The sequence below is a fragment of the Trachinotus anak genome, unplaced genomic scaffold (genome assembly GCF_046630095.1).
Source record: "Trachinotus anak isolate AG129_WGS33_773 ecotype Australia unplaced genomic scaffold, CSIRO_AGI_Tana_v1 ptg000014l, whole genome shotgun sequence".
Classification (NCBI taxonomy): Eukaryota; Metazoa; Chordata; class Actinopteri; order Carangiformes; family Carangidae; genus Trachinotus; species Trachinotus anak.
Window position 1 is genome coordinate 4,094,457 of NW_027273865.1, and position 11,835 is coordinate 4,106,291.

The 11,835-nt window shown below is 46.6% G+C and overlaps 1 protein-coding gene across 1 annotated transcript; it reads left to right on the plus strand.

Annotated features, from left to right (window-relative positions):
- The first annotated feature begins 1,511 nt into the window (after window positions 1-1,511).
- rnpepl1 (arginyl aminopeptidase like 1) lies at window positions 1,512-11,822 on the plus strand. The gene is made up of 11 exons (XM_071496965.1): window positions 1,512-3,491; window positions 4,337-4,477; window positions 4,625-4,776; window positions 5,556-5,672; window positions 5,746-5,981; window positions 6,154-6,267; window positions 6,358-6,470; window positions 7,928-8,036; window positions 8,218-8,445; window positions 9,018-9,160; window positions 9,342-11,822. Exons 1-11 carry the CDS (start codon window positions 3,000-3,002, stop codon window positions 9,648-9,650), a joined length of 2,154 nt encoding a protein of 717 aa, XP_071353066.1. The 5' UTR covers window positions 1,512-2,999; the 3' UTR covers window positions 9,651-11,822.
- Window positions 11,823-11,835: the final 13 nt, after the last annotated feature.

The window sequence follows — 11,835 nt, forward strand, 5'->3', positions numbered from 1 at the left end:
GAAATTCTGCCTCTGCATGACTGTAACGACAAAGTAAATGATAATATCATGGTTAATGATTTGGGAATATTTATAACCAATTATCATACAGATGGACAACATTTAAATTCCTCAAACAGACTAAAAAAGAAAAAGACAGTTTTTAATATTTGGCTTCACAGGGATTTTTCTATTCTAGGTAGAGTTCTCCTCTCAAAAGCAGAGGGCCTATCTCACTCTGTGTGTTCATCTTTATCTTTATTTGTAAATAATTCAACAACTACGGAAGTAAATAGATGTTTTCTAGATTTTTTTCAGGAGTAATAAATCACACAAGCTCAGAAAGTCTGTACTGTCTAATAGCAAAGCGGAAGGAGGTCTGGAAGTCCTGGATTTTGTTTAAGATTAAATGGTTACAGAGATGTCTTCAAAATCCTGATTCACTGGAGGCCTCTCCTTCTTTTGAAATGTAATTACTTACCAAACAGATCACCAATCAGATTATTGAAATTCCATCAGCAGGCTCTTCTAGTCCTGAAGTTATCTTTTTTCCACATTTTCTCACCCCATAAAACCTGTGTGTGGAACCGAAATAAGCCCCTGTTCTTTCCTACCTGAATGCTGTAAATCAAACAAGGTTAAGGATGTTCATTTTTACATTTTTCATAGTATATACCCTGCTAGCTGTCTTATTGCCACATTTCCATACACTGATTCCTCTTGTACCTTTCGTAAACATGATTTAGAAACAACCTCTCGCCTATTTTTTGTGAAATATTCCAGAAGTTTTGGGGAGATCTGGAGTCTCACTCTCTTGAAGCTGCTAACTCTTTCTGTCTTGAAAACAATATTTGTTAATGTGATAATCCAAATGATGGTGCTCTTGAAGATCTGCTTAACTTCATCATATGCAAAAATCTTTATCCATACACAGAAATTCTCCAAATCAATTCCTAAATTTTCACCTTCAGTCACAGAACTGAATTCCCCGCTCAAGATTCTCAGTTTATTCAACAACAATAAGCTTTTGGAAAATGGAATCTTTTCCCTGTTACCTCTGACTGAAATATTTCTGTGTTTATGTAGCCCTGTGCTTTTTTTCTTTTCTTTTATGGTTGTACATTGTCATCCTTTATGTTTGCCTTATGTTCTTATGTCAGTTCTGGTTTAATGTGCTGTTGTCTTACCTAAATCACTTTCCTCTGATAAATAAAGAGAGGAAACGGGCAGCAGGAACATCTGCCGCTCCTCCTAGGACTGACAGAAACTGTAGTCATGTGACTCTTCAACAGACTGAGGCTTAGATCTCAGGGTTGGGGATTCGATCCCAGGTCCTCCAGTCTACATGTCCACCTGCTCTCTCCTGCTGGTCTGACCTGAAGCCCCCCGCCCCCCAGTCTGTTACCTGTTTCAGTATAAAGACTCAATGAATGCCTGAGCCCTGCTGCTGACCTTTGACCTGGTGCTGGTCTACTCGGCTCCACAGCGCCCCCCCACCCCCCGGTCTGCAGAAAGTTTTTGCTCCGGTTGTTACTTCCTGTTTGATCGGGAGCAGATCCTCCTCAGTCCTCTGTCTCCTCCGGTGTCTTCTGTGTCTTTGTCTAAGGACACTCTCCTATCTTTGTCTCTGTCCCCCACACACCGACACTCTCACCTGCTCCCGCTAACGTTAAACCCACCGGGAGGATCTGGATTCAGTGACCGGGACGGAGAGCAGGGAGCAGGACTGAGTTCACACGGAGGAGCCGGTGTTTGTCTGGGTCTTCTGCTCCGGGTCCTGATGGATTTTACTTAAACTACTTGTCCTTTAAACCCACTGATAATGAGCTCTGCGCGGCTAATGCTAATTAGACTGTCTGCTAATTAGCCGGCTCTGCTAACCAGGTTAGTTAAATTAGTTAGATTAGTTAACGCTGCCGCTGTTTTGACCTCCAGCTCCGACATTATCCCCGACTGTTAAAGTGCCTGTTGTTTAAAGCGAGTTTGGTTTAAAGCTAAAAGAGCTAATTAACACAGCAGCTAGCCTCGGCTATAATCGAGTCTAATGAGGTCTGTTGGTCAAACGGACTAAACGGAGGGAGAAGTTCTCGGTGTATGTGTCCTTGTTGTGAGTTAGACTTTACAGTCACACTTTAATTTAGTAGGTCTTTGAATGTAATTTGGCCTGGTTTACACCGAGGGTCGGAGTCAGTCAAGTCTGTGGGTTAAAACTGGGACCACATTTGGTTTAAAGGAGGTTAAATTGGACTTTATCTGTTGAGTTTATATTTGCTGAAACTGTCCAGACTTAAACCGGTTTAAGCTCAGTTCTGGATCAGTAGTGTCCTCACTGGTGTTTACTTCAGTTAAATTAGACTTTTGTTCAATGGGGTTTTGAATGTAGGCTGGTCTTTGGTCCATCTGATGTAGTTTCAGTAGTAGTTAAATTGAGTATAAGTTAAGTCCCAAGCTCAAACCTGGTTGGTGAAATAGTCCTGTGTTAAACTGGGTTGTAAGTGTAGCGTATACTGGGCTTACTGGTCTAGAAACAGGTTTGGACCCAGGTTTTGGTTTAAGTGTCTTGTTTGGAGTTAACTACTGGTTTCTGGTTCAGTTTGTTTGATGTGGTTTTGGTGACTCTCTCTGTCCCAGAGGGAAAAGTTTGGTTAACTTGAGTAACTGGGCTAAAACTAGTCCCGTCCTAAACTGGGTTATCAGTGCAGTGTGACCTGAGTTTAGTGAGGGTCTAGAAGCAGGTAGTCCAGGTATAGGCTCAGTTCTGGATCACAAGTGTCCTTATTTATTTCTGGTTTATGCAAAGGTTTTGTTTGACTTTGTTTTACTCAGAACCTGAATCTGGTCTGGTTAACACAGACAGTCTGGTTTAAAACTGATTTTAGATGTAGTCAGACCTAGTCTTCTCTGTCCTTGTGAAGACCGCCAGTGTTGGTTTTGAAGTTTTAAAGAGTCCTCTTCAGGTTCTCATTGGTCTTGATGCAGTTAGTCCAGGTCTAAGTGGGGTTTAGTCCCAGGTTTAGTTCATGATGGCAGAGCTCCATCAGACTCCCACCTCTCTATGCTGCTGCCGGAAGTCCCTGCCAGTCTCTGGGGCCAAGTGTGTTGGGGACTCCACACAGCCTTCAGCAGGTCCGGGTCCTGGGTCTCCACGGTGCCCCCTGGTGGATGTGGCCTCAGCATCTAACTTCAGTTGCTTCCAGCTGCGACACTTCCACCTGGACCTTCGGCTGAACTTTGCTGTGAAGGAGATGAGTGGCTGGCTGGTTCTGGATCTGATCCCAGTACAGGTGGGGGTTCACACCCTGGTCCTGGACTCCCATCCCTCTCTGTTAATCCACTCCATAGACTGTAAGGTCCCCGGGTGTGGACAGGAGGAGTCCATCTCCCTCACATACCGGATTGACCTGTTCACAGATTACGGATCATCGCTGAACATCAGTCTGCCAACAGCAACCGTGAAACCAGGCCGACCGATCCAGATCACGGTCCGCTACACCACCACAGACGGACCAGCGGTAAGGAGACTTGTTTATGATACCAGTACCATCAGCTGATTGGTCTCTTCAGTATATCAATCATTTATCAATAAATAGAAATAAAGACTGTCATACATCCAGACATCTGGAGTCTGAGAGTCCTGAACTGTCCTGGTCCACAGAGACCCTCAGAGACCCTCAGGAGGACTGTGCAGACATACAGAAAACTAAACTAGACTTCACTTGGAAAATTACCCATAATCCTCAGCAATATTTAAGACCATAAAATAAGTTAGGACGTGAACACAGTGTTGTTAACAACATATCTGCTGTTTCTGTTTAAACCTGGTCACTGTTGCTCGTGAGCCCAGCTCCTGCTTCACTTCTATAAAACTGATTTTATTTTGTAATCTCTGACATTTAATGTGAAAATCTTTTTCTGATATGTGGAGTAACTGCAGCAGTTTGACCTGTGAGCTGGTCCTTTACTGACAATGAACATAGATATACTGGTCTAATGAGATCCTGGTCTAATGAGATCCTGGTCTGACAAGGTCCAAGTCCACTGAGCCCCAGTTCTGAGGAGCTTTTGGTCTGAGGAGGGGTCATGATGATGCGTCACAGCTGAATTTATTTAATTGTTTAACTACTTTGATTAAATCTTTCATGTTCACACCTTCAACAAACTGATCATCGTTATTGATTATTTTAAAATGATCAGACCAGTTTTTATTGATGGAAGTATTCAACATGGGTGAGGGTTAGATGATGACGATGACGATGACGATGATGATGATGATGATGATGATGATGATGATGATGATGTGGACATTGTTGATGATGATGATAAAGATGCTGATGACGATGGTGTTTGTGTGTGTCAGATCTGGTGGCTGGACTCTGAGCTGACCTGTGGTCAGTCTCGTCCTCTGGTCTTCACTCAGGGTCACTCTGTGTGTAACCGCTCCTTCTTCCCATGCTTTGACACGCCGGCCGTCAAGAGCACATACACCGCCACTGTCAGGGTGAGTCCTGAGAGGAAGTGAGTTACCTGGAAACAGGAAGCTTGAAGTTAAATGGGTGGAGTAGTTTAAAAGAGAAAACATCAGAGATGAGACAGAAACCAGGGACAGAGAAGCAGCTCTCTTCTTCATCCTCCTCTTCCTCTCCAGGTCCCGGACGGAGTGACAGTTCTGATGAGCGCGTCTCGTAGCTCCTACTCCAAACAGGACCGGGTCTTCCAGTTCTCCATGGAGTTTCCTGTCCCATCTTACCTGGTGGCTTTGGTGGCCGGAGAGCTGCAGCACGTGGACGTCGGCCCAAGGTCGGTCAGTTACTGCCCACTGCGAGTTTGGGGGGTGTTCAGGTCACATGAGTGAAATTAATGAAGCTGCAGCTCACAACAGAATAAAATCAAACATGTTTCAGGTTTAATGAAACAGGTACAATGAAAAAAGTAAACAAGAGCATTTCTCAGACACATGAAGCAGAGACAGACCTGCACCACGCTGACATACAGGTTTTAAATGAGTCAGGACCATGGGGTTTAAGTGGTCTGCTCACTGACTGGCTCCAGCAGACTGGACACAGTCAACTGCAGCAGGTTCACCTCTATAAGCATCCTGATCAAAGACCAGAACTGAGCTCAGATCAGTGTGTGGTCCTCTTCAGTCCACAGATGTGATCAGTGTAAGGATGAGACTGAAGTGAGTGACTTCAGCTACATAATGTAAAACACTGATCATCTGTGTTTATAATGACACTGATCCTTAGCTTCACAGTGAGTCTCAGCTCATCCAGCTGTTCTCACAGAAACATCTGTAAAGAATCTCTGTCCTCTGACAGACTCAGAGCAGCTGGAGGAGACCAAACACTGAGCTGACAGAGCGGGAACTGAGACTGATCAGGTGACATCTCAACACATGACTCATCATGATGGTCTGTGACTGATGTAGAGAAGATTGTTGATAAGTTCAAGATATCAGCTGATGACTTGTCAGTGTGTCAGAAACATCCACATGTGTAACTGTAAAGACAACTGAGGACATGGTCTCTATTGATAAAGATCACATCCAACTTAATGTGACCTTTGACCACTATTAGGAGTCGTGTGTGGGCAGAGCCATGTCTGTTGTCCTGTGCAGTGAAGAAGCTGGGAGGCAGTGTGGAGCGCTGGCTGGGCGTGGCCGAGGAGTTATTTGGGCCGTACCTGTGGGGCAGGTGAGATTACAGTCCAGATGATTTTACATTGTAATGACTCACAACAAAAGTAACCTCCTCCACCGTCCCTCAGGTGTGACATCGTGTTCCTCCCCCCCTCCTTCCCCATCGTTGCCATGGAGAACCCCTGCCTCACCTTCATCATCGCCTCCATCCTGGAAAGCAGCGAGTTCCTGCTGATCGACGTAATCCACGAGATCGCTCACGGCTGGTTTGGAAACGCTGTCACCAACGCCACCTGGGAGGAGATGTGGCTGAGCGAAGGGCTGGCAACATATGCTCAGAGGAGGATCACTACGGAGGCCTATGGTAGGAGTACTGCTGAAAATATTGCAGGAAATACTGTTGGAGCACACTGTCTGCATACTTTTGGCCATATACTGCATCACTACAGAGGCCAAAACAACCAGCTGCTTTTACTACAACACCTGCAGTAGTACTGAATGAAACGTAGTAACTCTCCCCTCCTCCCCATCTTCAGGTGAAGCCTTCACCTGTCTGGAAACTGTCGTGCGATTGGATGCCCTCCACCGACAGCTGCGTCTCCTTGGAGACAACAACCCTGTGAGCAAACTGCAGGTCAAATTTGAGCCAGGTAACCAGACACACACAGAAACACACACACAGGTGTCACTGACAGTCATACAGGCGAGCTGACATCATTGTCCCCTCCTCCCTCCTCCAGGTGTGAACCCCAGCACTCTGATGAATCTGTTCACCTACGAGAAAGGTTTCTGTTTTGTGTCTTACTTGTCTCAGCTCTGTGGAGACGTCCGGAGCTTCGACTGCTTCCTCAGGGTCAGTAAGCACACCATCCCCGTGAGGACACTCATTGACATAATGTGTTCCCTAGTCCTTAAGCCTGACCTAAACCTGAACCCTGAATCCCTTGCCCAGCCCCAGACCAGCCCCAGACCAGCCCTATTCACGTCTAATAAAGAGGGAGGGTATCGATAGATTATGAAACACCTTTATGGGACACAATCACCATGGCAACAGATAGACGCCTGCTTGTATGGCTGTTATGTTGTTTCACAGTGAAGGAGAGGAACAGATACAACATCACATCTGAAACCATGAGACTAAAGGTCACATGACCTCAGGTACAGAGAGGTTAACTCCTCCCTATGTCTTTTAACACCAGCCTCATTGGTTTTGTCTCAGACTGTAAAGTCAGCGAGGAAAACAGATGAGTGTGTTTGAACAGCAGACTAAAGGTTTCTCATTTGGGATGACCCTTAATATGGTGAGGGTCCACATATATGGAGGGGGAGGGGGAGGGGATGGGGATGGGGATAGGAGCACGTCTTAACCCTCAAACCGGCCATTGAAGGTGAGGATGGGCCAAAATGTCCTCACAAGCATAGAAAGACATGTGCACACACAACACACAGAACAAAGACCCACTCAGCTGAGCTCAGACATCCTCTCTCACTGTACGAGGCAAATATATTTGAATGATTCAGAGACAGAGACACTGACTGAAGCTCTGGGTGACGAATGGTTGGACCGAGTTGAACCTGGTCTGTTCCAGTCTGGGTCTGTGGGAGCTGGTCTGCTCCTGTCTGGGTGTGTGGGAGCTGGTCTGTTCCAGTCTCAATCAGGTTGTCTTTTCCAGTCTGAAATCTCAAAGAAACATCAAGTGTTTTGTTGATCACCTGGTGTTTGTCTCAGAGACTCAGTGAAGTGGATCAGTGGAGCCTCAGGTCAGTAGAGACCTTGGTTCTCTCAGTTCTACATCTGTTAAATCAGTGAAGGAAATCAGGGTCAGGTGAGGGCTTTTTGAGCAGAGGAGGTACTTGAGTCTGTCCGGATGCAGTTGGATATTTTCCTGGAGCCAGTGAAGCATTTCTTACCTGCAGTCCCACAGGTAACACGGTGGTGTGAGATATGTGTTGGAGTAGGTTTGTGTAGTAGGCCGACTACCAGTCAGGAGTTTGACATGTCGTTCAGAGTGAGAGGAGTGACCTGGGGGCTGTGGGGAGAAGGGTGAACCATTTCACCTTTTCAGATATGTATTGAAAAAAGAATAACATTACGTGTGTTTGTGTTTGTATGTTCCAGCTGCAGGACTCTATGAACATGTGATAACTGTGTAGAAACATGTGAGAGGTGAAGCTCACAGTACGTTGAGGACTGCCTGCACCCTGGGCTCACAGCTGTTTTCTCCTTGTTTTGCAGTGATGTGCTTTGTTGTCATAAACAGTTAGAGAGGTCAGAGGTCAGAGTTGAACCTGTCTGATGTGTGTTCTCAGGATTACATCTCACAGTTTAAGTTTAAAAGCGTGGTGGCTCAGGACCTCATCGACTACTTCCTGGGTTACTTCCCCGAGCTGCAGGGCGCTGCCGTGGCTCAGAGAGAAGGTGAGTGGGGGGGGGGCTCCGTCGGGTTGGTCGGTTGGTTGGTTGGGGGGGGGGGGTTTGTTAACTTAACTGAGCACCTTCGTATTTTACTAACTTCCAACATAACAGAAAAATGTGTGTGTGTTTGGAGAAGTTAAAGTGTGAACCCCCCTCCCTCCCCTGCCCTGGTCTTGGTCCTTAGGTCTGGAGTTTGAGCGTTGGCTCAGTGGATGTGGGCCTCCTCTGTATGAACCGGATCTGTCAGCAGGGGGTGTACTGATCCAGCCGGTCCAGGACCTGTGTGATCTGTGGAGGAGCATTGAGTCCCCAGACCTGCAGACCCTGACCACCTTTGACCTGTCAGCCTGGAGCACCTTTCAGATTGTCCTTTTCCTGGATCGCATGCTGGACCACTCACCACTGCCACACGGTAATAATACTAGTACTAATACGACTAACACTGCTAGTACTACTATAGGGTAATACTTAGACAACTACTACTACTACTAATGCTAAGACTAGTACTAATACTGATACTACCACTGCCACAGGGTAATACTACTGAGACAACCTGTACTGGTTCAGGATTACAGCACTAGTTCTGTTGGAATAACAGAAAGGTGTAACTCAGCTGAGGATACTGGCTCCCTCTGATCCTGGACCACCCACCACAGATTCTGCTGTTAACCTCCATCTCATCTCATGTAGCCAGGTGGAGTCAGGTGTAGCTCGTACACACGGTTTATTGATCCAGACCTGATGATGATTTTCTGATGATTTTGGTGCCTGGCAGCAGCAGTATCACTCTGTGGCAGCACAGCTGTCTGAAGACCACATATGGACTCATGTTGGTCTCCTGAGTCCTCTAGAGTCCTGACTGAGTCAATGACAGCAGTGGTGAATCTGTGGTGGGAGAGCAACACAGATGATACGAGTCTGCCTCTCTGATTCTCTGTCTCTCTGCCTCTCTGCCTCTGACTCTCTGCCTCTCTGTCTCTGCAGATGTGATGGTGAGTCTGTCTGGTTGTTACTCGTCTCTGTTTGATGGTCTGAATGCTGAGGTTCAGATCCGCTGGCTGCAGATGGTGGTGAGGAACACGTTTTACCCAGACCTGCCCCGAGTCCGGGCCTTTCTCCACAAACACGTGAGAACATGAGAACATATGCTGTAGTACTACTACTGATACAGTAGTACTACTACTAAGGCTGTAGTATTACTGCTGATACTGTAGTAAATATCATCATTATAACAAAGATAAAGTGAAGATTTCACTGACAGTCCCCATGGTTCTTTGTAAGTGTCTCTGTTGTCTTTCCTGTCCACAGACGTCCCGGATGTACACAGTCCCACTGTACGAGGACCTGGTTGCCGGGGTGATGAAGTGCATTGCTGTGGAGATTTTCTATCAGACTCAGCGTCGCCTGCATCCAAACCTGAGACGGACGCTGCAGCAGATCCTGTTCCAGACCAGCTCCGCACCAGCCAATCAGAATGGCCCAGCTCTGTCCATCATAACCCCTTCCCCCTCTCCCTCCACACAGCCACCGCAGCCTGCTGCCGCGGCAACCGCCTCTGCTGCCTCCAATGGAACGACCGCTGCAATTGCTCTGAGGGACGTCAACGTGTCAGCGTGACATGACTTTTACTGTCATGTGACAGACGGTTATGGCTCTGATTGGTCTGTTGGCCACATGGTGACAAAATGTCGTCACAGTCAGATATATGAAAAGGTGTTGCCATGACAACAGCAGCAGCTATACAGGCACTGAAAGTTTAAGCACTGTGACGTCACAACAGGAAGTTCACTCCATGGTTTTTTAATGTCCAGGTTGTGGGAGGTTAAACTGGGGGGTGGGGGTGGGGGTGGGGGTGGGGGCGGGGGCGGGGGCGGGGGTGTTCTTTAAGATCAAATCACATACACATGTTCCTGAGGGTCTGCAGGTGCACCTGGTTCCACTCCACACCTGTACCCTGGAGCGACCTCTAAGATCATCAGGGCCATTAAACCCTGAGCTGATGTGTTGGTCAAACTGTGGCCGGGGCCCCTGACAGTGGCCCTGATTGGATAGGTGATTTGAGAGGGGCCCTCATTGGACAGGTGACTGAGTGTGGTGAAGATTGAAACTTTTAGATTTTTACTCTTGGTGCAATTTAACTAGTGACTTGAAAAGAGACGTGAGTTTGTTCTCCAGGCTCAGCAGAATCTATCTGATGTGATTGGTTCTCTGAGTCCGGCTCAGGTGAGGCTCAGGTGAAGTGACCTCACTGCTGAGTCATCCTTCATTTTTAACTTTTGTTATCTCGAAATAATTAACCAATCCTCTGCACCGCCTCCCTTAGTTACTTTCCGTGAACAGGTAAACTGGTCAGTGAACAACAACCTTGTTGTCTATCAGGCTCTGCCCCAACACACACACAAACACATACAGAGTTACAGAGGAAGGGAAAAATAGACCTCCTGTATTTCCTGTAAAGTGTTATCATAAAGAGCAGCTTGTTGTAGGTTCTGTTAGAACTTTAACATCTGGACGAGAATTAGTTTTGAATCCAAGTCCATCAGTCTCCAGTCCAGCTCCCACAGGGACACCTGTGGCCCAGGTGTCTTTGTAGCCCTGCTTTGCGGTGCATTGAGGGAAAGAGGCGGTGCTTAGGATTGATCATGATTGATCAAGTGTGTCATGCTGAGAACAGAGCAGTGGAGTCGACTACGACTCCGAGGGTGCATTTCTCCAGTCACAGGAGGCCGTGGAGCAGTGAACAGTCTTGATTCCTGCAGCACTTCGTCCTCCCCCCTTTGTGATGGGGACCAAACTGTGTTGGCCTGTCTGGAACATCATGGTGATTCGTCACAGGAAGTGATGAGGAAAGTTTCCAGCTGGAAAGTAACGCGCTGCAGTGTCATGCTGTCTGAGTAAGGGGCCCTTGAGTATAGATTAAGTTGTGGTCCTGTAAACCTGAGACCTCTGGTCCCCTTCACTGCTCTGTTCACTCTGTACTTTAACTAACTGCTGCTTTAACCACAGTAACTGCTCAGTAACCAAACATGTAGCTGAGAGTAACATCTGACCCTCAGGAACCTTCATCTGACTGATTCTGCAGACCAGGATTCAGAGCTCCTCATTCAAACTCTGATCCGTCAGTCTGAATGTTGAACTGTAGTTTTCATGTGACTGGACTCAGTGGGAAAATAAAAACCAGCAGACTTCACCTGAGTGGCCTTAATGCTGCCTTCACTGCAGCTGGGAACTGAGATGTTTCAGTGAGAGCTCAGACACAGAGTCCTGCTTGTCTGATCCTGTTTGTCCTTTGTCCCTTTCATGATTCTGACTGTTCCGACTTGAAATCACCTTGAATCACCTGAAGTCACCTGGAATCACCTGAAATCACCAGCAGTGAAAACACAGACTTTTAATGTAGCTTCCTGGGTGTTAATTCAGAACAGACGTGGTTAAGACAGGTAAGAAAGGTGGAGAGCAGAGATGAGCACAGACAACCAGTCGCCAGGTTTCACTTCAGACTGAGGAAATGAATGAAAGCTGTTTGACTGTTTGTGATCCAGACTGGCTGTAGCTTTAGCATCCTCATCAGTCTGGATCACTTGACAGTTAAACAAGCAACAATAAAAACTTTCTAAGAGTTGGAAACACTGAATATGTGCAGTTTCAACCCAAACACATCCAGATCATATTTAAAACTGTGTCACTGTCCTCTCCTCAGCTCTGAAACGTCGCAGCTGACCCTGAACGCCTCCACCGACAGATTTATAATCAACGTGTGATTAAAAATAAACACTTGAAATTACAAAATGTGTGTAATTTC